The sequence below is a fragment of the Clinocottus analis genome, unplaced genomic scaffold (genome assembly GCF_023055335.1).
Source record: "Clinocottus analis isolate CAN_PGR_092001 unplaced genomic scaffold, fCliAna1.0.p SCAF_2, whole genome shotgun sequence".
In the NCBI taxonomy this organism is placed as follows: domain Eukaryota; kingdom Metazoa; phylum Chordata; class Actinopteri; order Perciformes; family Cottidae; genus Clinocottus; species Clinocottus analis.
The window spans coordinates 19,809,762-19,837,488 of record NW_027175931.1 but is presented as its reverse complement, the minus strand read 5'-3'; the positions used below and the strand labels follow the sequence as shown (position 1 = coordinate 19,837,488).

The following is a 27,727-nucleotide window of genomic DNA, read 5'->3' as shown; positions in this document are numbered from 1 at the left end:
GTCTGAGGAGTGCCACACATTCTGCAAGGCTCCATAGGCGCTCCTTTGTTGAGATAGTATATCCCTGAGAAAGTGCAAACCATTGTTTGGTAAACCAAGTACTCTCTTATCTTACCTCCACCTAACTTAACGTAATTTAGAAAACTGCAAATTGGAGAGAAAAGGTTAAATTACATGAAGATGACTGTTTGTGGTGATATATCATAATTTCAGATTGATGATAATAGTGGATTACTTCAGCACAAAACAGTGCAGGCTTTGTCACAGCACAAAGCATTTATTATCCCCGTGGCAAAGGGGAAGCAGTGCTCATGCAGCCCTCTTCCTGCTTATCCCAGACAAGGGGAAGGCACTTTATAATCACCGGGCGTCTGGATGTCAGACTACAGTATCTGAAGTTCATGCTCAAGTCGTTCCTTCTCACAATTGTTAGACAACACTGTGCTGAATACATTTCTGACACATCAGTACTAATAAAATGACAATGTACTGAAAAAAAACAACTGTTTGTAACAAAATACTGACACCTTGGATTGCTCTGAACACTTACATGATGTCTGTCACTTACATGTGGTCTGACACTCTTCAATTTCACAGTAATGGACAAGATTTCTCTGCCTGAAAAAGTTAAAACATTTGCATGTTTGGCGTATTTATCAAACTATTACCTTAAACATTCTAAGTCATTTTGGAAAAATAAAATGAAACCGTGTTTTTGGTAACTATTTAAATCTTGTTCTTCAGCAGTGGCCTTAATCAAATCTTGCCTGCACATGATGACCACATCTCTACATTGGCCAGGAAAATTTTCGACAATTTTATTACTTATTTTGGCAGTTCAGAAATGTTTTTCTTGAATGGCTCTCTTCAGTTCATGTTATAGAATGTCAGTTGATTTGAAGCCAGGATTGACCTTTACCAAGTCATTTAAAACCTTAAATTAATCAAAGTCGACAGTAGATTATTCAATGTTTAGTGGAGTACCTTCAACTTCTGAAATGTAGATCCTTTTTTTTCTTTTTGGCACTGCTTACCTGTACCAGTTATCTAGCTTATTGCAACATGCTGCATATTTTCACTCTGGTGAAATATAATTCCTGTAGGTTTAATAAAAGACAGTGAAATACTTAGTTAGCTGGAATAAAAGATGGTGAAATACTTAGTTAAGTTTAATAAAAGGTGCATCTTCATATACATATTTCCCCTGTTAATCCAATATATTATGTATTCTCTCGAATAAACTGTGTTTCTGTGTTTCTTTGTCAGACTAATTTCTTTTCAGTTAGACATTTATTTTGCTTGAGTTTTCCCTTCGCCTATGTTTGTCCCTCGTCGCTTCCTGTAGCAGTTGGAACGGGTTGCCTGGTGACGGCGGAAACGTTTGGGAGCACCGATGGAGAAGTATGAGAAAATCAAAGTTGTCGGAAGAGGAGCTTTCGGGTAAACTTTTGAGTCTAGTTACGCTTTGTAGCTGCTCTGTGCTCCACACATCTATTATGGCGATTGCATGTCCGAGAACTGGCAAAAATGGGATCCTTCAAATCGAAGACATGAAAAGAAAAGTCACCGCTAGCTCCGCTGAACGTTACACGTGAAATATAAAGGGTTGTTTTAGCTGCTATATATATGTGAGCAGCGGGATTAGTTGTAATTCCAATGCACTCTGGGTTGATTAATTGTTCAGTAAACTTGGTAACGTTAGGTTTTATAATTTAGCTAACATTTGGGGTGACTTTTTTTTTTTTTACTTGTTAGTTCGGCTAGCTATAACGTTACATGAACAGTTATTGCAGACGGCTGAATAATTGCATACACATCTATTTGAATTACTTGTGACTTAACTTAACACTAGAAAAACACATACGTTGATTGATGATTGATTAAAGTTGATGGTAAAGTTACATGAAACATCATACTGTTACATGCAACATGAGTCATTTTCTACACAAATAAAATAATACAATACTCATTCCGTCTTTATCTGTTCATAGTAAGTGATAGGAAGAACCATGTTTGTAGTGAAAATAGGTTTTCACAGGTAAAGGACACTTTGACACCAAGGATTCACTGTCATACTTATCAACCTTTCTTACCATAATTCTTCTTTTTCAAATACAAGATGCTGGTGTCGAAAACAAAACTATTACAAAACATATAAACTACCAACAGCTACCCTACTAAAGTGTTTATGGAACAAAATATATCTATGTTTTCTTCAATTTCCTTTCCTGTCAGGATTGTTCACCTGTGCCGTAGGCGCTGCGACGGGGCCTTTGTCATCCTGAAGGAGATCCCAGTGGAGCAGATGTCACGAGATGAACGTCTGTCGGCTCAGAACGAGTGTCAGGTGCTGAAACTGCTCAACCATCCAAATATTATAGAATACTATGAGAACTTCCTGGAAGACAAGGCCCTCATGATAGCTATGGAGTATGCACCAGGTAAGCTTACTGTAATATCTTATTACACAACCCACTTTTGTTCATTGTCTAACGGTTCACTTTTCCCATGGTTTAGTGCTGTAGGGCTCCATATCTTCTCTTGTTCCCATGTCACCATCTGCCCGTTTTGAGGTGATCAGGTAACTTTTTTGTCATAAGGTCTAATGTAAAGAAAGGTAGAGCACGATCAAGTAATCCAAAATTTAGCAGTACCACCCCGAGTCAGTATTCAGTCAGATGAGGCGCCTTCAGCTCTTCTTGTGTTCAGGTTTAAAACCAAACTGTTGCTGTTCAGGACCAGAAAGGTGTGAATAATCCACAGCTAACTTAGACTGACTTATTGATGTGAAAAATAAAGGTCTCTCAATTGTTTCCTTTTTATAATCTTTGAAAAAAAAATGATGTGTCATTGTTTTGTTTTGAGTATATTATTTCTTATTACAGTTCCATGTTGTTATTATCACCCTACAAATGTCGTAGTAGTTTGGTTTAGGTAACTCATCAATTTATTGTGTCATCCTTTACATTGTTGTAGTTGACTGTGATTTATATTTATGTACACAAGATGTTTATTTTATCAATCCCAATTCCCATCTTTGTTGACAATAACATTGGCTTTGGTATCATCATCTCTCGGCTGTTCACTCAAGCCAGCAACTTCATTGATTTCTAAGTTATTGTGGTTTTAAGAAACAGAAGTTATCCTTATTTTTTATTCTATCATTCTGAATGTTTTCCTGATGCAGGTGGAACCTTGGCTGATTACATACAGAAGCGCTGTAACTCTCTGCTGGATGAGGACACTATTCTTCACTTCTTTGTACAGATCTTACTTGCTCTGTATCACGTACACAACAAACTTATCTTGCACAGAGATCTTAAGACACAGAATATTCTTCTTGACAAGCACCAGATGATCGTCAAAATCGGTGACTTTGGCATCTCCAAAATCCTTGTCAGCAAGAGCAAAGCTTACACGGTGTGTTTATTTGCCTATGGTTTGGAACTGTGATTACTTCAGCAACATAACATGTGCTAGCGCAAATCAATTCCTTCTTCTTTTCACTCTGCAGGTGGTCGGTACCCCATGTTACATCTCCCCAGAGCTGTGTGAGGGAAAGCCGTATAACCAGAAGAGTGACATCTGGGCTTTGGGCTGTGTGCTCTATGAGCTTGCGAGTCTTAAGAGAGCCTTTGAGGCTGCTGTAAGAAAAACATTCGCTTAAAAAAAAATATCCCTTGTTTACTTAAATGTAGTGAATAGCACTTGCAATTGTGTTAGCTTTTGTAATATCACCATTCCCAACTTCACAGTTGTGTACTAATGTAAAAAGCATACCCCATTTCCAGGGATTTTGCGTAGATAATTAGAGATCTTTTAAATTTTTCTAATTTCACTGTTTTAACACTTTAATTTTGCTTTCAGAATCTACCTGCGCTCGTTCTCAAGATCATGAGCGGAACATTTGCTCCGATTTCAGACCGGTACAGTCCAGAACTTCGACAGCTCATCCTCAACATGCTCAATCTGGATCCAACCAAACGACCTCAACTCAATGAAATAATGGCTCTTCCTGTATGCATCAGGCCCCTACTCAACCTCTACACAGATATAGGCAATGTCAAAATGCGCAGGTACTGCCTTTATTAATGCATGCCTTATGACGAAACAGACATTTTGATGCACACGATTTGAGATTAAGATTTCTTACATTTGTGCATGAGTTCTTTATTCCTCTTTGTTCCAGGATTGAGAAACCACTGTCGACTCTGCAAACTGGTCACGGCAGACCAGGAGGGAGAGTTCCTTCGAACAGGTCCAGAGGTCAGGCTCATAACACTATTATTTGACAACACAATTAGCTGGTAGATCACTGTCCTTTAACTACACATTTTAATTGTTATTTCTTTGGCCTTAACAGATGGATCAGTTGGTTTAGGACCAGGGAAGGTGCATTCCCTCCCACTGTCCGTGGTGTATACGTGGGGAAGTGGAATCTCGGCGCCACTCCGCCTGCCGATGCTCAACACTGAGGTGCTTCAAGTGTCTCTTGGCCGCACTCAGAAGATGGGAGTGACCAAGTCTGGCCGGCTGCTTACATGGGAGGTTTGTGTTTACCTGTAAAATGTTTTACAATGCTGCTTTAATCATTTCTAAGTCATGCTACAGCTGTACTCTATTCTGCCCTCTTGGATCAAACCTTCTCACGGATAACTTGTAAAATACAGTTTTAGTTGTATTTAGTTGTTTTTTCAGCAGTCAAAAATACCAATGGTAAAAATCTGTTTTTCAGAAAGCTTCTTTGTAGATTCAACTGCCACATTAAAGGGGAAAAATAGAGTGTTTGAGAGGTAAAGCTAGTACATTTAACACCAGAAGTTGCCTCAATGTAAACAACCAATATGCTGAAATCAACATGTTTTGGGATTTGATTTGATTTTCCATAGAGCTAAATGGGGCTGGCTGTGGAATATGGGTACTCAATCATAGAACATCACACATTAAATCAGTTTTACATTTTTAGTTGCTTATATTTTTCAGGTCACAGTTACATTCTCACGGTTTGGCCCCATTAAGACTAATCGTCATTTTGGTCACAGGCTCCATCGGTAGGGTCTGGTGAGGCCAGTCTGCCCGGTGTGGTGGAGCAGACGCAGCCTCAATTCATTTCACGTTTCCTTGAGGGTCAGTCTGGAGTCACCATCAAGTCTGTGTCTTGTGGCGACCTTTTTACCACCTGCATGACAGGTTGGTGGGCTCTTCTGCTTTTTAATAATCATCCGAGACATCACACTCATTTGAGTTTAGCAGGCAGCTTTTTTAAGAGAGATAAATGTCTATTCTCCGTTTTCTGCCCTCATATGCAGCGCATGCCTGTAAAACACACTCAGTCAGCTCTATTTCCAGACTTGATCAGATAGCTTTGGTCCACTTGTAAAATACACCTCTCCATGTTCGCCGAGCACTTTGCAGTTTTTCTTGAACTCAAACTGTGGTGCTGTTAGTCAGTGTGCCTCAGAAGGCTGCTGTCAGTCCGTCAAGTATTCAAAGCAGATAACGCAGGCTTGAAGAGCCGTCCTCTCAGCAAAATTGCCTTACTTTCATCACTTTTCACTGTAGTGACACAGATTAGTTTAGTTTCCTAGATGAGGATTAGAAACATTGTGTTGGTCAATATAAGATTACACCTACAGTCATCAACTAATAGTGTCTTTAATCCAGTCTTTTTATTTATTTTTTTCAGACAGAGGCATTGTCATGACGTTTGGAAGTGGGAGCAACGGGTGTCTAGGACACGGTAACTTCAACGATGTTACACAGGTGCGGGTCCACCATTCAAAGGAAAGAATACTTCTATTAAATGTACACTCAGTTGCGAGTTTATTACAGTAGATACACATGACTTAAACCAATGCAGTCTACAATTAGTTCTGCTTGTGTTTATAATATGTTGTTCAACTTACTTATATTAAATTTGCCTAAATATTAGAAACACATCTTAGTATAATGTAATATAGTTAAACAGCACCACATATTCTTTCATCCAAAATGATTGTAAAGTTGAATCAAAGAACCTCTCTAACTTTCCATTATAACCATCCTGAAGTAGGATTTATTGCATGACTGTTCTTTTACAGGAGTATATTGGTTTGCTGTGTACCAAATAAACTGGATGCATATCTTCATTTCTCATATTTAGTCTTATACAACTAAATATTTATTTACCATTTTGATCTTAAAATGACTGGACAACCGGAATGCTTTGTCACTACACATTTGTAACTTCAACATTACAATGAAGACGTAATTATTTTTTTTTCTACTCAGCCCAAGATAGTTGAGGCACTCCTCGGCTACGAGCTGGTGCAGGTGTCATGTGGTGCTTCCCATGTACTTGCTGTGACCAATGAAAGAGAAGTATTTGCGTGGGGAAGAGGAGACAATGGTAGTAATTAAAGTACTTGTTATCAAATGTATCTTAGTATTCATCTTTTGATGTTTGTTTTGTATGTGATTGATTTATGACAGCTGTAGCTTGATTTCTGGGTCACTGTCCTTGTTTCTGTTCCTCTGTCTGGAAGGTCGCCTCGGGCTAGGTACCCAAGACACCCACAACTCTCCACAGCAGGTGTGCTTACCTGCAGAATTTGAGGCCCAAAGAGTGGTGTGTGGAGTCGACTGCTCCATGATTATCAGCACCCAGTACAGCATTTTGGCTTGTGGAAGCAACAGGTAGTTATGTTTTCCTACCTGTAACCCTGTGAGACTGCATTCTCTTAAAATGACCAACACTTTTCTAACATTGGTAATCTGTTTCTCTCAGAGACGTTTTGGACAAGATGTAGTGTTGTGTATAAGTAGGACAGTAAAAACAACAACATTCATTTCAGGTCTCAGTAGAAGCAGCATTGTTCAGACAGCTAGGAGGACTCAAGGAATATATATATATATATATATATATATATATATATATATATATATATATATATATATATATATATATATATATATATATACACACATGCAGTGTTCTCTATTCCTTTCTCTGTTGTAAGTACTTGGATTTTGTTGTTTTGCTGTGGTCAGGTTCAACAAGCTCGGGCTGGATAATATAACAGCGGCAGAGGAACCAAATCCCTCCAATCAGTTGGAAGAAGTCAGTTCTTATTGTCCTGTCCAATCAGCCCCACTCAACAGTGAGAAGATTGTTCACATTGACATTGGGACAGCCCATTCGGTTGCTGTTACAGGTAAGACATTCCCATTATTAATCTATCAAATAACATTTGAAATGATGCATCTCTGAGTCATTGCCTCCATCATGATATGAAGTAAGAGGTCATTGTTTCATTTAGCCAAACTATTTCGCAGTGCCAGATTTAAGTGAAACTCTGCCGGAAAAGATTAAGGGTTTTTTTTTGTTTGTTTTTTAATTAAACACTTTCACCAACATTTTCCAGAGAGGGGTCAGTGTTTTACCTTTGGCAGCAACCAGCATGGTCAGATGGGCTGTAGTTCCCGTCGTAGCAGTCGTGTTCCCTACCAGGTGCCCGGGCTGCAGGGCATCACCATGGCTGCCTGCGGAGACGCTTTCTCCTTAGCTATCGGATCTGGTGAGTAGAACTAACGATATCTGATATTTTAACTGGCTCAGTTTTAAAAAGGCCTTGCACACCTCCATAGGTTAAAGGCTGGGGTATTTGTGAGGTCCCCAGAATTCCTGAACTAGTAACTGATACAGGGTTCATTTGTCCTGACATACCAGGTGCTACAAAGTTAACCTGGCACGGCACATCTCAGCTTTAAGTCTAGATAGCATTGCTCAGACATCTGTGAGCAACCATGTGACCAAACAACAGAAGTGTAACTTCAATTAAAAAACAGCCGATTACATTTTTACTGGATGGATTTTGTTACCCTTTCAAGTCTCTGGAAGTTTAAAAATATAACTGAAATGAACTAAAGAAGGTTAATGGTTTAATGGAACATTTAGTATGGTTTGAATAAATGGTGAGCAGTACAATACAAGGTATTAGCCAATGGGCTTTACATCAGCAGCCAGGGGTTTTCTTCTTTGAACACGTGGGTGAACAGATAGGTAACAGATGTGTGTGTGCTTGAGTGTGTGTAAGACTCTGTTTTGGTGGTTAAATGGTAGAATGTCCAATTGTGCCAGCGACGGGCTCCCTGGGGAGAAAGCCAGCAGTGGCAGCACTGCCTGTAGGTTTCCTTTGTTGAGACAAGTCTTTGTTCAGCTTTGGCTTCCTTCAAATAAAGTCATTATGCGGCAAGAGAGTGACCGAGCTGTCAGTTAGCGCTTTCTTTGAGAAGCAGTGACAAGCTCCTTCTCCTCCCACTCTCCGCAGACGGGGAGGTGTACACCTGGGGAAAGGGTGCCCGCGGCCGCCTCGGAAGGAAAGAAGAGGATTCTGGGATACCTAAGGCGGTGCAGCTCGACGAGAGTCACCCCTTCACGGTGACGTCGGTGGCTTGTTGTCATGGCAACACTCTGCTGGCAGTGAAACGTAATATTTTGCTCATTAGCTTTTGTTAACAAATGCTGTGAAATGTTGGGATGCTGGTGAAATGTAACTGAGAAAGTGCTAATCCCCAGGTGAAAGACCGGCTGAACTCTAGACTGGCGTTGACAGAATTGCATGTTTATGAAGAATTGACAATGAACTAATTTCTAAGTTTGAAAGCTCACCAGCTGGTGACATGACTACAGCTTTGTTTCGTGCAGTCGTACAGCATTCCCATTCACAGGCGCTCTGTTAACGTTAACAAACTAGTTCTTTCCAGCCACACTTGTATATGTTTATTCACTCAATCATTAAATACAATACAAGAAGTAAAGCCACAATCTAAGAGACAAAAAAGAAAGACTGAAAAGGTAAAGGTAGAAGCATAATGCTTATATATTCCTATCCTAAATGTTATCAATTAAATCAGATTATTCATTACATATTAAAAAATCCTTCTGAAAACCAAAAACTAGTTTACCATTTTTACATTCATGTTAGCGTTGTTCTATAATTGAATCCACTTGACCAGACCTTTAATATCTGCATGCCAAAAGTAATAATTCAGTCTAATTTTGCATTATAGCTGTTGATTGTTGACTCAAATTATTATGGCAGTTCTATGGACATCTTCCTGAGAGGAATAAAAAACATCAATCCGTCTCTCTTTGCCCTGACGGTGACGGTGCAAAGCCATAGATTCTAATGAAAACTGAAAAACAGTGAGGGTGGGATTAACACTCCAAATTGAAAATAGCTACAGATTTTGAGAAGATTAAACTGGATTGCAATTTAATAAGTAACAGAGATGTCTGTAATCCTCGCTACAGGCTACACGGCTGCTGTTTAAATGTTCTGTTGTCCTGCGTCATGTGACAAAGACATGGAGACCAACATGGACTAACACTCATAGAGATCATTAGAAGGGTTTGACGCTGATCGGACGAGTCCAGAACTGATGAAAATACTACTACACCTTATTAGAACTGTGTTGATGTTGTCATGTCCAAATATACTTTCTGTTAAGTATTACAGCATCAAAAAGAAGTAAAACCCACAAACACCTTGATTTGTTTTCAAACTACTGTATCATGAATTGAGGTAAAGTATCATGTATTTAGTAAAAAAAAAACAACTATATAGAAACACTAAACAGTTTGATTCCACTACTACAGTGTTACTTCTTCAATGGTCAGCCACTATTAATGGAAAATGTATTCATTGGTCTCCAATAATCTGCAACTAACACATATTTTCATTACTGATCATTCTGTTGAATATTTTCTCAATCAATTGAATAAGTGTTTTGTCGAACAAATGCCAGGGAATAGTGGAATATTTAAATAAATCAAATGTTCCACAGCCAGCATCTTCAAAGTCTTTGTTTTATCCCACCATTGATCCAAAAGATATCCACTGAACTATCTTATATGATAATAAGACGCCGCAAATTCTCCTTTTTAACATTATTGCTGAGAAACTACTGAAATTACCGTGTATTTCAGCTCTTTTCCACCTTTCACCCTCGCCTCTTTCTCTTGTTTCAGCTCTGCTTGAGGAACCTTCCCCGAGATGATTTTGTCCTGAAAAGGAACCCACACCCACTCAGCGGTTGCCCTGAAGCCCAACTGGGGCAAAAGGTGAAGCTTCCTCTGGATATAACTCTTCCCGGAGGCCCGTCTGCACTGCAGTTGAAAGATTTCCTTTCACGCCGCAGCTGCGCCCTCAAATTCTCACTTGGTCTTCTTCTCTCTGTCTACTTTTTTCCCTCTCTCCAGGAATGAATGTTTGTTTCATTCTGCGGTTTGATATCACACAGCAAGGCACAGAAAAGGTCAAAACCTGTGTGTTTCAGCGGGTGTATCTCTCACCAGGTTAGTTAAAAGAATGTTGCAACACTGTTGCTGGAGATAGATTACAGGAAGTTATTAGGCAGCCCTTATGTGGTGAGCTATTGTTCTCTCTCACGTGCAGTTAGCATGATAAAGACCAATAATGGTCAAACTGGTTTGAGCTCTCTTAAGCCACTGGTGAACGAGGTGACACAATGCAGAGAAACGAAAAGAATGAAAGCCACTTCATCAGTCGAATGAACCCAACACAATAATCTTGATCGCATCGTCAGTGCTCACATTGTGTTTATTGGATTAGTCCTCCAATACATTTGTAACTCCAGCAGCGTTCACACCAGATAACGATGTGTTTTTCAGGGTTCAACCGATCAGCGTCTTTAAGACGTAATGACTGCATCTGAAATAACTTCCTGGTTCACTCGTTCACTACCCCCCTACATAATAGAAGACACTCATTAGTTTCCCCTGCAGGGATGTTGCATTATAGAAGTCTGGGGCACCATTTCTAGAGCATGAATGTCACCTTAGGAAAACTTTGGACAGCAAATGAAGTGCAGTGTCCTATGAATGTGTGATTTCAGACACAGGTCTGTGTCACTGAAATGTGTATTATATTTTAAAGGAGATGGTACATACATCGTGTGAACTATATTCAAGATGACCTGGACTGAACCCAGACCTTTAACTCAATAAGTAAAAGTACATGAGCATTTGCATCAAAATATAGAAGTAAAATTAATCATTTTGCAAAATGGCACATTTCAGACTAATATATATATTATATTACTCTATTAAAATCAGTGATGCATTAATATTTCCATCACTGATGTTGCAGCTTACAATTGTGGGGCAATATCTTGTATGTTTCACATATGCTTACTCAATAATAATGAACCTAATGCATTCGTTGATTATATTTAGGTGTAATAATCAAAATATGCAAATAACTTAAACTGCAGAATAAATGTTGTGAAGTAAAAAGTTACATGTTTGCCTCTGAAATGTAGTGAAGTAAAAGAATAAAGTACCTTAAAATGGTACTTAAAATTCTAATTCTTGATATTTTAAATTACATTTTAAAACATGCAAACTATCACCAGATTCAGTAAGTAGTTTTAATACAGCTGATTATCACGTGGGTATGATTATGGTAATATTATAATAATAGTATTATAATATATATGTGTGTGTGTGTATATATATATATATATATATATATATATATATATATATATATATATATATATATATATATATATATATATATATATATATAAATTCATATTCAACATTACAGTTATGTAGATTAGTATGTATATTCTCCAAGTGTATTCATTAAGATTCTGATAAAGAAATCATGTTTTTGTACAACGATGTTATTTTTTGAGGATATTATTCCTTATTTATTAATTTACTGAGGAAATGGATCCTCAACATTGTTGTCTTTGTATGATGATGTAATGATGATGTAATCCAGTGGCAATATAGCAGGTGAAAAAAACCCTAAATATTTGGATTATGCTTTTTATTTCTGCTGTCGTAAAATCATGTCGCGTTTTGTTGTGTAACAAAGTGTGTCAGGTTATATTATAATAATATAACGTATAAACATTGTAACCTGAAATACACCCAGATGCATGACATTGTTCATGTTGTGTGTCTGCTCTACCACTAGAGGGCATCTGTCACCTCGTATTGTGCTGGTTGCTTCTGTATTAGATCAATTGCACATTTCTTCAATATTTATTTGACTGAGATATGAACAACAAAACACTTTCTCGCCTCTGACTTTCTGATTAACACTATACATTTAAGATGTATCACGCCGGGGCCAATAGGCGTGTACTAACTCCGCGCATAAGCTTGCATCCGACAAAGAAAGAAGCTGATACATATTAAAAACAAACTATGCATTTCCTGAGCAGCCACACAAACGCCTGCTCCGCGAGGAAGAGATGAGAGGGATAAAATGGTGTGAACGGCGTCTCAGCTTCTTGACTCCTCCTGCGCGGAGGAGGAGGCGGGACTCGGTGCACCTCAGCAGACGGAGAGGGCTCGTGCATTGTGCTCAGTGTGTCAGTACTGCGTCCACTGAGCAGGAGGAGGAGGAGGAGGAGACGAGGGCCACACGTTAACCCCCTGAGCCGTAGCCGTGCAGGGAGAGGGGTTTTCAGGGCCAGTCTGTGCTCATCTCTGCAGCGCTTCCTGGACGGTACACGCCGCGATTCGTCGCCGCCAGTCTGCGGGGCTGCAGGACGAAAAACACCGGGGAGGACTCGCCTCTCCTGAAGCCCGGTGGGTCGGTCGGTCGGTCGGTTGGCGGACGGGACGTGATATGAACCCCTCATCGGCTTGAACGGCAGTGCAGCTAAATAGCCCCGTTTCCAGAGGGGGTGGGGGTGGGTGGGGGTGGGAGGGGGGAGATCACAGAGGAGCAAAGAAGACATTTGTACCCATTAACCTGCAGCTGAAGGCCAGGGGAAGAACAACAAAAAAAAAATAACCCACGGAACCTGTAGCGATGCCCGGGTTTGACTACAAGTTCCTGGAAAAGCCAAAGAGACGGTTCCAGTGTCCGCTCTGCAGCAAGGCGATGCGGGAGCCGGTCCAAGTGTCTACCTGTGGGCATCGGTTCTGTGACACCTGTCTGCAAGAATTCCTGAGGTAGGCTACGGTGTGTTTGTTTGTCTGTGAGAGCCACCGAGGAGCAGGCGATACTAGACTACACCGCAGCCTCGGCTAGTTTCGGCTGAGCAACAGTAAATAAAGGATGTGTAGGCGTGTCCTCCTCAGTCCTCACCTTTTTAACATTAATTTTAGTATTTCATGCCGCTGCACAAATATTCTGACAGTGCATGCACGGGGCCTGGTTTTTAGGGTCAGGTGTGTTTCTTTTCCCCCGGAAAGGTAATGATTTAATGCCCTTATGAGCCGCTGTGTCAACATGAAAACATGACCCAGCTCCCGGTGTTCAGTGGTGAATCCAGGGACTGCTGTGTGTTGGACAGGTAGAGGATGCTGTCATTGTTCTGCTCAAAGGGGGTGGCTTTTGTTGTTGCTACATCCTCCACGAGTCCCCCTCCCCAAAAAACGAGGCTTGCAAATGATGCAAAGTATTATTTGTGTGTGATTTTGCAGACTTGATTAATTCAATCTTTATGGCGAAGTGACTTGGTGTTGATATAGTGAAAATATGTCATGTTGTGGTGTCCTGCAGAGGTTCCCTGTGTGTGTGTCTGTGTGTGTGCGTGTGCCTTCAGTCTAGGATTAGACAGATTCCTTCATTGGTGTCAGTCAGGGGGCCACTGAGGACCCTTTCATGCCGAGGTCAGCAATCTCATGTGCCTCCGTCCTCCTCCTCCTCCTCCCTTCATCTCCTCACTTCCTCCTCATCTGTTCAACATTGAAGTCTGTGTTACTTGTAGAAAGAAAGTCTTTGTTGTATCTTTAGGTGATCTGAATTTCCCTTCGGGGATCAATAAAGTAATTATCTATCTATTGAAGAAAGCGTAATCGTACGTTACGAGAAAAGACACTGAAGGTCTGAGAGTTTATAGTGAGCGCTGTTTTGGTTTCCAGTAAGATGTTCACGTAGCACTCTGGATCTGGCTTTCATGTGTTCATTGTTTCTTCGTTAAAAGGCCGGACATAATAAACAAACAAAAAAACAAAACATTTAATTTCAATGTTGTGAATGAATGTGAATATTCGTTAGTCATACACAGAGCAACCGTACTGATGTTTTCATACCTAGAGGATGTAGAAGAGTAGCTCCTTTGCATGAATCATAGCGGGGCTTCAGGGATGCGTTCAGAAAGATAAAAAGAGGAAACAAACAGAGCGCTTTGCTTATTGTTGTTCGAAAAACTCTTGTGAGAAGTTAAGCACTCAAACATACTTAAGTACAGCGTTTTAGTACTGTTAAAGTCTGTGTTGCAGCTCTTAAAAGTGCTGCGGTTTGTTAAGTGTGCTGTGTTTCTAGTAATCTACTGAATCTAACTGGTAGACAATATTTTACCGTAACCAGCGCTGATGTCTTCAGTTTTACTTGATGAGATCTGATGCCCCCCTGAGAGAAACTCTCAAGCAAATACAACGTATTTGTCGCAGACAATATATTAGGATGGAGGAATATCAAATTAATTGTGAAATATCAACTTTCAAGAGAAAGGTGGAGACTTCATGAACTGCTGTGTCATGCTCTGGGAGTCTTAAGGAAGCCACTCCTTGCTCACTAGACGCCAGCAAATTGCATCTGGTTGAAAAGCAGAAACTCGGATGAACAAAGGGAGCCAGGGAGGAACAGTGTTCGCTGATGATCAATAAGTTGGGCCCGACGTTTTGTCTGCCTCATCCTGCCCGCCTCCGTCTTTGTCCTCCAGTTTACGCTCTTTTCATACTCCCACTCACTGACTGGATGCGGCAAAAGTTTCCAGACTTACGACAGTTTTCGTTGAGTAACTGTTTGGTCGTGATGTCGGTGCAGATGTGAATGTGACGCGTACCTCTCTGTCCTGCGTGACGATGTCACCGCTGGTGCAACATCTGTGAGATCTGTACACCGTCAATGTCTGGACAAATCTGCAATAAGATTAAAAAAATGCCACTTTAGATAATAAGGCACCTTTCATTCTGGAGTTATAACTTGTAGCTTAGGTCTGTCCTCGACCAAAGCAGCTTGACTAACTCTCTGTTTCTCCAGAATTAATCACACACGAGCAGCTTTAAATCTTGTTTACTTGAGATGTGCTCATAGGTTTCTTGTAAATAAGTAATTCAGCATGATTCAAACATAAAGAAATGTCCAATTAGTTCATTAATCAACTGAGAGCAGCCAGGCCTATTGTAACGTTGGCTTTATTAACGAATAATACATCATACATCATTGTAAATTGTTATGTATTCACTTTTTCCTTTGCAATGTTTTAAAAACTCCATTTGACTGGTGAGATCATTTAACCACTTGCAACTATAGATTTGACCATTAAAAGCCTTTATTAATGACTACATTGTCAACATTTTTATGAAATACTTCATCAAAACTCTTTATTTAACATGTATAAGGGAAGCATTGATGATTAAAAGTCTTTATTAATAACTTATTGTGGTTTACTTCTGCAAGCTTGTTGATTAAGTCCATTTATAAATGTGTTATTACCAAATGAAAAGATAAACTAGTCAATAAGAGGTCTCACAATTTTGTAACTCAAAAGTGTTTTCTTATCGCTCGACATCTTTAAAGCATTTGTAAAAGATTTTTTAACCATTAGGTACAATGCATAGATTTTTCATAAGTGGTGCCCTTTAAAAAGTGGTACGCCAGTATCTAAAACAGTTTATACATCTAATACTAGTGTTGAGATATCTACAATCGTTCAGACATTGGAGACAATCAAAAATGTTTTTGTATCTTGCTGGAACAGATTACATTATTTCTCTCCACGATGACAACTTGTTTCAAATGTTGCTTTAAATCCGAGTTCCCGGTCCACTTCTCAGGTAGAATGAAGCTGAAATAGATTTCCATCAACAGTAAATTATATTTCTGCTCCTTCGCTCGCTCTGACAAACAGAAACAAAGCTGCTCTGTCACCGCTTTAATTAACAAAGTGTGCCGGTTGAGGCCTCTTCCTCGTCGGGCGCACGCATCTTTTTGAGACGAGTGTTCAAGTGTATTGAGGCTGACAGACATTAGTTATCTAATGCTTCTTCACCCATTGTGCAACTCGCTTGATACTTGTGCTGCGATTACTGAAGGATGAAACATCCAGTCGGGGCTTGCCAGCCGACTCGGCCCACTTTCACACTGACGGTTCTGTCGGGGTGAAAGTGTCTCCGGAGCTCGCTGCTCTGTTGCGAGAATGCTGCTGCATCGCATTTCTTCAGCGTTTATCATCCTCCCTTAACAATCAGTCCTCAATATGACCTCATCGGCTTTCACTTATTTAGCAATCAAAAGCACTATGTTACATGCTGTATTTCACAGTTTAATATACTTTTAAGCAGGTGTTATTGTAAACTCAAACAGTTCTAACTTCTCCTACAAAGACATATTTTATACTATTAGTCATTTTATATTGTCATTCATTTTTTGTTTATACACCAGCTGTCAATAGGTGATTCACCACACGAGGGCTTGCAGTTGTTGACTTGTACATTATTAACAATTGATATCTGCTGACAGCCACATTTATTCAATGTTTATATTCTGCTTTTTAAATGCTAAAGTGTTGCCTAATGAAAGGGTTAATCCTGTATTTTCCGCTCCAAGGTTGTCAAAATACACTTTCCTGAGAGGCGCTCGGGGAAACGCGTGAATTGCTTTTACATGTTGTTTGTCAGTGCGGCGAGGGGGCTGGTGAGCGCCTCGTCTGTGTCCATCGGCATGTTAGCGCGTGACGCCGATGGGCTGTGTTTCCGCTTTCAAGGAATGCTTTCAAATACTTCACAGTCCCGCAGGCCGTCCCGACTCCGAGCGAGAGTCATGGGGCCAGAAGCGGCCCTGCCCTGCAGCGCTCACTGCAATCAAACATGAGTCACATGCTTCAACAATTGAGTGTGACCGGGGCCGCCTTTTGTTTAAGCAACACAGCCTATTTTAATAATAGGCAATCAACACTTATGTAACACAATTCCCTTCCCTTTGTGTGGGGGGGGGGGGGGGGGGGGGCCAAGTCGCCCTCACACATGCCAAGCCTCGTGGCTCATCCGTCCTGGGTCCACTGAGCCACTGTGACAGCGCCGTCTCTGTGGGGACGATGCAGTGCAGTGCCACGGCCTCGCCATGGGTGTAATTGGTTTGTTTGGCTCGGGAGCGTCTCCTTCCACGCAGTCGCGTAGTGCTGCGACTGCTGACATAGCCGCAGTCACGAGGAACTACAAAGTGCGGGCTAATATGAGGAAAAAATGTTCACGACTCGATTATTCACTGTCCAAAAGCCTGCGGGGGAGGGGGAAGGGAGGGAGGGAGGGGATCCTTTATCCTTTTAATAAGCCGCGATTCAATTTTTCTGTGCGACATCATCTGTGCGTAGTGCGGTTATTTCGCTTCTTCTTGATATCGGTCATACTCACTCTCTCACGCTTTTTATAGTCTTTTTTCTTCAATAACAGCAGCAGTATGTCTTATTTGAATGTGTGGGCAATACTTGTTATCAATGCTACTTTATGATCCGTGACCTCTTATGAAAGAGTTATGAGGTCTAACTAGTGGCTTTATTAACGCTTCATAAATTAGCCAATCAGGGCTACTACTAATGCTAGTTTTCACTGTCAACAACTGTGTTTTCAGTCAGCAGTTGCTGGTTAGCTTAGCTTAGCATAAAGACCGGGATGAGGAGGAAACAGCTGTCAGATGTAGTTTGTTTAATTTGTGCAAAAAAAAGTGTAAAAAAACATTACTTTGCCAAAGTCACTGCTCTGACAAATTGATTTACGTCTTTTACATTTCACATTTTATACAGATGAAATGAGTGAGGTTTCTAAATGAGCTTCAGAAGTGCTTTAGGTAGATTATGTTATTTTCAGAGAAAGCAAGGCAGCCCAACCCCCTCTCCAACATCTCTCTTCTTTTATGCTATGCTAAGCTCACTGCAGGCTGTTGCTTCATTTTGACCGTACAGACATGAGAGTGGTATCAATCTTCTCAATTCTTGGCAAGAGAGCAAATAACCTTAAAGTGTAGCGAGCTCAAAAGGCACTTGTCCTGCTGGAGGATAAACATTCTAAATACCACAAAAGTTATTTAGATTAATAAGAGATCTGTAAAGCTTTAGGAAGTGATTTATTAACCATTACACACTAAACAAAGGGTCATTTGTAAGAAAGCAGTACCATAAAAATCAAACGCCAGATCTGAAAGGCGGTTGGCTCCGTCAACATGTGATATTCAAAGTCCCTTTCTCTCCTTTTAAACACATGATGAATCCACTTCTATCTATTGTGCACGCAGCCGTGCAGAGGAACCTATAGAGAGGCACTTTGGGCGTTTTTTAAAGGGCTAAATGGAGCTGTGTGTTGCATCGGTGCCCAATGTTAGGTGTAAGTCTGCCACTTGAGGCAGCTGGGGCTTTGTGTCTCAGTGGGTATCTGTATCTGAATGGGAGCAATGCCATGGATGGCTGATGAATGACTGCGTGTTCATTACCCTGCCCATCCCTCCGGCCCATCACAGAGACATTCACAGTCCCTTGCAGGTGTCCGCAGGCTGCATAGGCATCCTGGGTCCAGATCCGGAGAGTTCAGAGGGACGGGGGGGGGGGGGGGGGGGTCTCTGCTGTCCCATCCGGTCTCTGACGACAACGGTGGTCAGTGAGCTGCACAGAGAGGGATGTTGTGTTTAGCTGAGTCAAAGCCCTCCGGCCTCCGCTCTGCACTTTGGGGTCTGTGAATCTTTCTCAGTGGGTGTGCACTGAGGCCGCGGTCGGCTGATGAACTTGGGGCGACAGAGCTGGAAACGGCCCAGTACATTCGAGCACATCAATGCATAGAGGAGACGCTCACTGGGAGGAGAGGAATAGCAGCGTTTGTCATGGGAAAAGAACAGTCGGTGCTCTGTATCTCTCTGTGTCCCTACACCTCCATGCTGTGCCGTACCTGTAAAGTCAAGAGACGAGCACCGGCTCCTGTGACAACGTGCCGCCCACGCGTCGCTCGTATTGCAGAGACTGAATGTTCCTGAACTTTACACGTCATCTCACTCGTGGACTTTAAAACTAACAATCATGTGAGAAGTCCCTAATGTTTAAAGTTCAACATGGAGGTTTACCGCCCGCCGCTTCAAACATATTACTTCCTGAATTTGAAATGAAGTTCCTGAAGCAAAATATGGACTTTGACTCGCAGAGTTTAGTTCAGATCGGCGTTGTGAAACACGCCTGCAGGTAACAGCCATGCGGCTCTTTTCATTGCTGATTATCTGCCAATGACTATATTTTCTTAATAATTGTGTACATATATATATATATATATATATATATATAAGATATCAGAAAAAACAATGGTTTAAAATGACTTTTATTATTGTTTTATGCACAAACCCAAAGGTATTACAGTTAGAATAAAAGAAAAGACTAGAACCAGTGAACGACTGACGCTTTTGCTTAAAGACTAACCAAAAGTACTCATCTGTGATATAAAAAGTTTCTACATTTTGTCTCAGCGCACTATGAACGCTGATGCACATGAAAGGAGGCTCTGCTGAAAATGAAAACCCTGAGAATGAAATCTAAACAAACAACAGGAAACGAGCCTAAATCACAGTATTTCATGGGTGTGAGGAAATTGATGTTGACTTTGGACGGCCAGTAATTTCCCATGTTTAGTAAAGCCCCCCCCCAAACTGCAGCTTTTGACCCACAGCCTGGTTTAAAATGAGTGAACCCTCACTTTGCGTAAACACCACTAGATTATTTCTGTTTTTCCCACTAACGCCACGGTAAATGACACAAATGGCCCATGTGAAGTTTGTTTACAAGCTGTGATTTGCCTGTAAACTTTCCCAACATGGTTTGTAGTCAAGAAAACTAACAGCGGAATAAGAATAGCTTCTTTGATGGACCCGTGGAAACCGTAACTTCACCTTTTGGAAACCGTGCGTGAAAATCCTCCCGCGCCAATTTTAAGTCTCAGCATGCCTCATTCAGACAATCTTTTGGCATAAAATATAATGTTTCCATTTTTTGAACTGAACAACATTATAGATTCCGACTCTTGACCTTCTGATCTTTCCAGAAAGGTGTCTTATTGACGCTCCAGGAGCCATTTTTGGGGAATCTGGCTCATATCATGCTGGATGTTCATAGTTACAATCAAAATATCTTTAAAAAGTGTTGTTTTTTTTTGCAGATGTACATTTCTTCTCAAGACTTTGCTGAACAAATGCATACAATAAACACAAGTATTGGAATTAATTTGGGGTTCCCACAACGACTCAAACACAGGGAAAAGGAGGTCTGGAGACAAAATTGGTTTCACAGTTTTTAAGGGGTTAATAGCCCTATTCTTGTCAATTCCACACAGATAGATTTGAGCAGGCTTGTTTTAGGATAAGGTAATCTACAGCAAATCTCCTGGGAGGAAGCAGAGAGGCTTTAGAGATGCAGCTGTGACGATGACATCGCTGAGAGAAAGTGCCTTGACCGCTTCACACAGCTGCAGAGTTCCAGAAAATAAGTTATTGTGAGACTCGTATTGTGACAGCTGTTTGAACGTAAAGAAACGAGACCGAGGCGCTCGTGACACTCAGAGGACGGAGGGGCAATTAAACGGCTTCGCTGGATTTACTCATGGAGTTGTTTCAGCCTCTCATTGTGACGGGTCGGCTCTCTGTGCGTCGCTTTCAGGTCACATCATCCGTCTGCTGCGAGGGAGTTTTTTTTACAGTCAGTTCAAGCATAATTCACCGCTTTTTGAAAAAGCCCTGAAAGTGGCGGCTTTTTATTTGAATCACGATGTTGTCGAGAAGGATGCGAAAGTGTCGGAAAGGCAATTTGTGGTTTACAGAAAAGTCTTAAAGCCATGACTCAACATCCACACACCTGAATCACTCGTCGAGAACAACTTCAAATTACTGCAATTAGTTTGACTTTATGTTAGAGAGCAGAACTCATGGTCACCGGGTGGTTTGCTTGTTGTGGAGCGTAGATCGGAAACATTGTTGCTTTTTGTGGAATTTAGCAAAAGACATCGATATATTTAGTCATTATTTTAAACTTCGGGTCTTCAGGAGGATACTTTATTCCTCACATTTTAAATTATGAAGATGATTCACTGAAAGACAATGTAAGGATTAATGCAACTTTAAAGTTATTTTTGAAGCTTTAGCATTAATGTATACTGATTATAATGGCATTATATTCACTAGGTTAGTAGCTAAGATCTAGGAGCATGGCTGCATCGCTAAAACAAGTTTGACAAGGCCATACATAGATTATTATTAAGAGTACATAAACTACTGTCTACTGTGGGAAAAACAACCCTAACGACAGTAAATGAGCAGCAGCCGCATTGTGGATGCAGAAGCCTATGACAGCCAGTTATAGACATGCCTCAACTTGCCCTGCTTTTACACGAGGGCCTTTTTAAATAAATCTCACAGCCCTTTGGGGCCAAACAAAGACCGAAAACATTCCAGCTATGCAGCGAAGCACCTTGCCGTTCACACAGCGAGCATGCTGGAACCAAGCCGCCAGACCCAGCCCCGCCGCCGGTGCTGCTGCTGCTGCTGCCGCTGCTGCTGCCGCTGCTGCTGCCGCTGCTGCTGCTGGACTGCAGCCAGTTGGCCCAGATCTGGGAAGCATGGCCAGTGCTTACACGTGCCCGGGTATGCATGCTATGTGGAACAGCTTAGATAAAGGTATGGCTATCACAACACGCACATGGCCTCTGCCTGTTACCACAAAACTTGCGGGCCTCTCTCTCCAGAAGGATCGGAGTTGAGGTGTTAAACCGCAGAGCGCAATGAAAGCATGAAAGCACATTTTTCAGTTAAAAGCCATTTAGGTTCTCTATGTGGCTTCATCTGCTCTCGGCTCCCCATCGTACCGACTGATACCCCTCCCCCCCCTCTTCCTCGCCAATCTGTTTGTATTGTGCACAGGTCACTGAACCGGCTAGAGAGCTGATTGTGAATATGCACACAGCAGCACACATGTTCAAGCTCCCACAGAAATTATTCCAGCAGGATGCTTTTTGTTTTTCCAGATTTGCGTCAAACATTTGAGCATAACCGCATTTCCCAAAACAGGGTGTTTGAGATTCCGACGCCATTAGTTAATTTAACAGAAACTTAATTAAGTACATTTTTTAAAAATAACTTCACCTAAACGTTTCCTCGTTTCCGCTTCTGAATTGCGAGCTTGCTTTTCATTGTCTCATATGATAGTTGTATATCTGTGGTGTTGGACTGTGACAAAGGTCATTGAAGATGACAGCTTTTTGTTTTTTACTTGACGTTTTCTGACATTTTATCGATTGAATGATTAATGTTACTTGAAGATGAAGTAGTACAATAATACAAATATGTTCGCTCTAACAATTACCACTCCCACTTATGGAGTCAGAAAATGACTTGACCAGTCATTTCCAAAATGACTGGTGCAAGTCATGAGTTCCTTTGTCTCCAATCTGAGTCAAACCGATGATTATAACTAAAGTCATGTTGTTGTTCCATGAAGTGAAGCTCTCACGTACTTCCCCCGTGTAGCACAAAGTGAGGAAGGTGCTTGAACGCAGCACATTTCCATTTAGCATAGACACGCTGATCCTGTAATATGTATCACCCGTAATGCAGCAAGCTGCTGTGGTGATCTGGTAGAGGTCTTATTTGTGTTAGGGGGCTGTCATCGCTGTCAGGCTGCCGAGTGCCCGCTGCAGCGGTTGCGGAGCTGACAGGCCGGCATGTGAGGAATCCGAGTCCGAGGCCTTAAAGGAGAGCAGCTGGGCGCGGAGCAGAGAGCACGGGGGAAGTGGGCGTCTCGGTGCCGGCACCTGTCCTCAGTGAAAGGCTCCTCTGTAGAGCTGAACAGGTGTCAGCAGAGCAGTTAAGCCCTTCACTCGACGCGAACACACTCTGCATTATAGTCATTTATCCACAGGGGGCCTTCATCAATGTTAAGGTCATTGCCCGGTTGCCCCTTCGCCTCTCCGCTTCCTTCCTGCCAAGACTCTTCTGCCTTCCTGTCATCAGCTGGGGCGGTTTTCTGTGGTGGTCCTTTAACCAAACAGCTCAATGACTCTGTCAAGTAAACTGACTCCCTTGTGCTGTGTCCATCAGCTCATTCTCACATATGTCAACACGCAAATGCTCTGAACCAACTTCTTCCTCCCTCTGCACAAGCTAACTATTGATCCCATGAAAGGGCGGCACAGGAAGTCGCTCTGTCGGGTGCGCGCGCGTCCAGATGGATCAATCAGTCGACTTGTTCCGGGGAAGGGAGCGCTTGTTTTCTGGACTTTCTCAGCTCGCCAATCTTGGAAATGGCGCAGGATTGGCCGATTGTTGTGGTGGATTAATAAACGGGCGCCTCAGTAATTATCATTTTTATAATCAATTCATCCGCTGGTGACTTTCATGATGAATCTGTCAATTGTTTGACATTTGACAAAAAAAGAGAAATTTTGTCCCGAGCAATTGTTTTTTTTTTGTCCAACCAAAAGTCCAAAACTAAAAGTATTTTATCTATTATTACAAATTACAAAAGAAAACCAGAAAATACTTTATGCAAAATCTAACTGTAAAGAAACAAACAACTGAGTGCTGCTCCCGCTGCCGTTGAAGCATCGCATGAAATGCGGCTGACAAAAGAAAATGTGATTTTCCTCTTTGCGATTTCTTTTCACAAAGAATGGGTGACATCTGTATTTGTTGCTCATTCCTCTTTTTTTGTTTGTCTTCGTTTGCCCCTCTCTGCTCTCTTATGTGCCGGTTGGAGAAAAAATATTGTCATTTATCTCATTGTTGCTCCCAGCAACAGGGGCAGGTTGAAGAATTCCTGCTAGACGAACAATGCAGCTGAGGCGTTTTGAAACAAAGGAGGCGATTTGACGTCAGCGCCTCGCCTCGCTGAACAAAGACATTGCATCCACAAAGCAGAGAAGTGGACAACTGCAGGCGGCGCAGCACTGGTTCGCAGTCAATCAGTCGGAGGAGGAAGAGGAGGAGGAGGAGGAGCAGGGCATGTACAGGCCGGGAGGAGGGGGGGTTCTGTATCGCTTCAATCGACAGTACACGCAGGCCTCCTCTCCACCGCAAGGCCGAGATTATAACAGCTGATACGAGGGGCAGTGATTTTTTTTGATTTTTTTTTGGTGAATTCGTGCATGTGTCTGTGTGTTTTCACTGTCTGCAAACTGCTCCCACACACACACACACACACACACACACACACACACACACACACACACACACACACACACACACACGCACACACACACACAGAACCACACACAGACTCAGAGACACACATACAGAACTACACGCGCACACAGAGAGACAGAAACACACACACACAAACATACACACATGCACACGAACAGAGACAGAGACACACACACACACATGCACACAAACAGAGACAGAGACACTCACACACACAGAAACACACACAGACCAAGAGACACACACACACAGAGAGAGAGACAAAGACACAGACACACACACATACACACAAACAGAGACACACACACAGAAGCACACACAGACTGAGACACACACATACAGAACTACACACACACAGACAGAAACACACACAGATACACTTACACACATGCACACAAACAGAGACAGATGCAGACACACACAGAACCACACACAGACCGAGACACACACACACAGAGAGAGAGACAAAGACACACACACACACACACACCTCAAAAGACCTCAACTCACCTTCACTCCCAGTTACCATGGACACAAAAGCACAAGACCTAAAATCGTCGCTGCCACTGACGTGCACACCTCACAGGCCTGAATTAGCTCCCTGACAAATCAGGAAAAGGAGCTTTTCTGCTCGCACTTCAATGGGAATGCAAATTAGTCAGAAGTAGAAATTCAAATGATGTAACGCTGATCTCTTTTAGGACATCTGAGAGAGGAAAGCGAGCCGTCGATTTGACTTGTTTTTGAAGGTGAGCAGTGTCGAGAAAGAAAGACGAGGTTGAAACCGGGAAAAAGTTTTTTCTTGCCAGAGAGGAATACAAGTGACTCATGACACATCGGATTCATGGCTGTCTCTCCCGCACTCGGCTGTGATAACGGTGGATCACAGTGAGGCAGCTCACAGACTTTGACAAGGGGAAATCTAAATCATTATCCCATCTCCATTCTGTCTTCAGTTCACTGTGACCTGGTTAAGTTCAAGTGATGCAAAAACCACTGCGCTTATCGGTTTCACAACCTCTCCGACGACCAATGAGTCGTTGTGTCGACACAACTCATTTTCTGTCTCTACTCTTCAGGGTTCTGGAGGATTGGACTCCACCACCTCCAGCTAATTAAGGAACGCGGCACAGAGGACATTGCACATATTTCTTCTTCTGCTTGTGGGATCAGACTAAAATAACTCCCACAGTAAAGCTGATAATAGTTTACCCACACCTGCTATCTCAGGCACACAAAGCAGGTCAGCTCGAGAGGTGTGTTTGAGTGCTTATGAATGACGGGACAGAAAAGGCCGCTGGTTGAGAACTGCAGACCTGCTCTTTCTGTTGTTACAAGCAGTTATATAGCGTTCATGTTTAAAGATCTAACCACTATAAAGAAACAATATACTATGTGTCTATATATATATGTTTGTGTGTGTGTGTGTGTGTGTGTATATATATAGTTGCAAACAAATTTGAATCAGCAAAACAAATGCTTCTTCGTGGATATTTTGTCTATTGCCATATTGTGTCTCTTTAGTGGCTGTATAAGTCGCATCATACGACATGATTTGTATGTTGTCGTCGTGTTTGTCGACGCGCCATCGTTCCACTGCGACACATTAAAAGAGTTCCTTTTTATAAAGTGTACAACCGACGGATGCAAACTCACAGTTGCGACAAAAAAAAACAACTAAAAGGTGTAACGTTAAAAACAGGGTGATAAAACTAACTTTTTTTAAATCATCTAGCAAGCGAGAATCATTTGGTGAAGCGGACTGAGTCAATGAAACCGTCGGCATGGTCGCCGATTCCTAAGTTATGTTTCCTTATCTGGTGCGTGAGGTGTGCAGGTTCATTAAAAGATGAGTTGTCCATAAAATGTTGCTGGTGGAGGGATTATCTGCACGCCCCGACTGCTGCTGTTGGTGGCCGGACGCAGAAACGAGGAGAGAAAATCGGCCTTCCTGGACCTGATCTGTCATTGTGGTCTGTTTTTATGAAATGTGTTTCCAGTTATTGTGTTGTTTTCCCTTTCAGCATGTTTACAACTGACTTGTGCTCCACATATTTTCAATGAAGTGACAATCAGCGTGCGATTAAAGTATAGTTTTAATTGAAGGATGATGAGAGCGGTGGCTCTCTCGGCTCTTTCCCCAGAGGCGTGCAGCAGATCGGCATGCAATGAAAACAACTGCCGTCTTTGTCTGCTGTATGGGTTTTGGCATTGAGAGCAGACTCCATAAACGAGTGAATTGAAGTGCTTACGAATTGCTATAAAACTTGATTCATGGTAAATACATGCAACACAGCCGCTCATCCTTTCCCTCTGCTGGTGCCATGAGCTCATGTGTCTAAAGATGCTGTTGAATTGGGAAACTTTACCTCAAAGTGGCCTCTGATTGATGCTTTTCCACTGGTGGCCAACAGCAGGGTAAGTTCCCTTTAAAGTGAAACTGTCCCTCTTGGCCTCTGGGCCGAGTGAAACAGATCTTGGTGGTTTTGAAACTCGTAAAACAAACCCTACGGAGAGCATCGAGAGGTCGTTACGCAGGAATAATGAGCCGCTCCAACCAGCTAACAAGCTATTGCCGTATTCCTCTTCATTCGTCCACAGAAGTTAAGACCGTCTTGACAAAAAAAAAACATTTGGACAGTTTATTCACACTGAAATCCACACCGCTTCATTTAGGAAACGGCTTGCGATTCATCCTATATCCTATACGGCGTCTTAATTGGTTAAAGGAGCATGAAACCTTTGGATGTTAAATCCTTTTTTAAATTTTAATGGCTTTTTTTTTTTTTAACAGAAATGCGTTGTGGGATTTTGTCAGGATTGATTTTTTTTTCTTCATCTTTATTACAGTGAGGGAAGAAAGCCGAAAGACTCCATTAAAGCTCAATCCGGTCTTGACTGATGGAGGTTTCATATTTCATAATCGCACCTTCACTCTGGATGCTCGTGCAAAACCTCTCCTGGCATTTAAATCCAGGACAGGACATAGGTATCTGCTACCATCCTTACTAATCAGAGAAAGGATCTTTTAAAGTGAAATAGTTTGTGATATTGAATAGTTCATCTCGATATTTACAGGGCATTAACCTCTTCACTACCAACCATCTATATATTTATCTATGATCATATCTGTCCTCTGAATATAAAGTATTACAGCTAGCTGCCGGTTAGCATGAAGACTAGAAACAGGGTTTTGTATGAAGTAAACTAACAAGATTTAGCATGGTGATTTCTGTGACCTTTGGAGAGAGCAGGCTAGCTGTTATCCCATTCATCCCGGTCTTTGTTCTAAACAAATTAAGCTAGGCGGTTGCTTTCAGCAAGAAAGCGAATAAGCAGGGTTCCAAAATTGTCCAGCTGTTGCTTTTAAGTCTGAATAAACACATTTAGAAATTGTCCTCAAACCGAACACCTGCACAAAAGCAAGTTTCTGTTTTCTGAATGACACCTTCAAGGCTTTTACTGAAGCATTTCACATAGGCCTCTGATTGAAAATGCCTCTTCAGCTCACGCCTCGCAGCGCACTGCCG

The 27,727-nt window shown here is 41.7% G+C and overlaps 2 protein-coding genes across 3 annotated transcripts in view; both read left to right on the top strand.

Moving 5' to 3' along the window:
* Positions 1–1,354: 1,354 nt before the first annotated feature.
* nek8 (NIMA-related kinase 8) lies at positions 1,355–11,507 on the top strand. 2 transcript variants are annotated; one of them, XR_011077934.1, is made up of 16 exons: positions 1,355–1,440; positions 2,236–2,441; positions 3,188–3,420; positions 3,515–3,646; positions 3,868–4,076; positions 4,190–4,266; positions 4,364–4,548; positions 5,043–5,190; positions 5,687–5,763; positions 6,271–6,388; positions 6,525–6,675; positions 7,030–7,193; positions 7,404–7,556; positions 8,310–8,468; positions 10,013–10,105; positions 10,244–11,507. XR_011077934.1 is itself a non-coding variant. In XM_068584975.1 (15 exons), exons 1-15 carry the CDS (start codon positions 1,394–1,396, stop codon positions 10,039–10,041), a joined length of 2,088 nt encoding a protein of 695 aa, XP_068441076.1. In that variant the 5' UTR covers positions 1,355–1,393; the 3' UTR covers positions 10,042–11,507. The 2 variants fall into 2 exon arrangements, 1 of the variants encoding a protein (XP_068441076.1); XM_068584975.1 differs by having other exon boundaries at positions 10,013–11,507.
* A 1,234-nt stretch (positions 11,508–12,741) lies between these two features.
* Positions 12,742–27,727, top strand: part of traf4a (tnf receptor-associated factor 4a) — a 34,101-nt gene continuing 19,115 nt past the window's right edge. The window contains exon 1 of the mRNA XM_068585840.1: positions 12,742–12,982. Coding sequence (XP_068441941.1) covers positions 12,840–12,982 — 143 coding nt within the window. The 5' untranslated portion in view covers positions 12,742–12,839. The remainder of the gene's footprint in view (positions 12,983–27,727) is intronic.

What these genes read in the sequence shown, in the direction of transcription:
- nek8 (XM_068584975.1), top strand. Translation starts at nt 1,394, where the DNA reads ATGGAGAAGTATGAGAAAATCAAAGTTGTCGGAAGAGGAGCTTTCGG. An exon ending in GCAAGAGCAAAGCTTACACG is followed by an intron (nt 3,421 to 3,514) that starts GTGTGTTTATTT and finishes TTCACTCTGCAG; the next exon opens with GTGGTCGGTACCCCATGTTA. An exon ending in TCCTTCGAACAGGTCCAGAG is followed by an intron (nt 4,267 to 4,363) that starts GTCAGGCTCATA and finishes TGGCCTTAACAG; the next exon opens with ATGGATCAGTTGGTTTAGGA.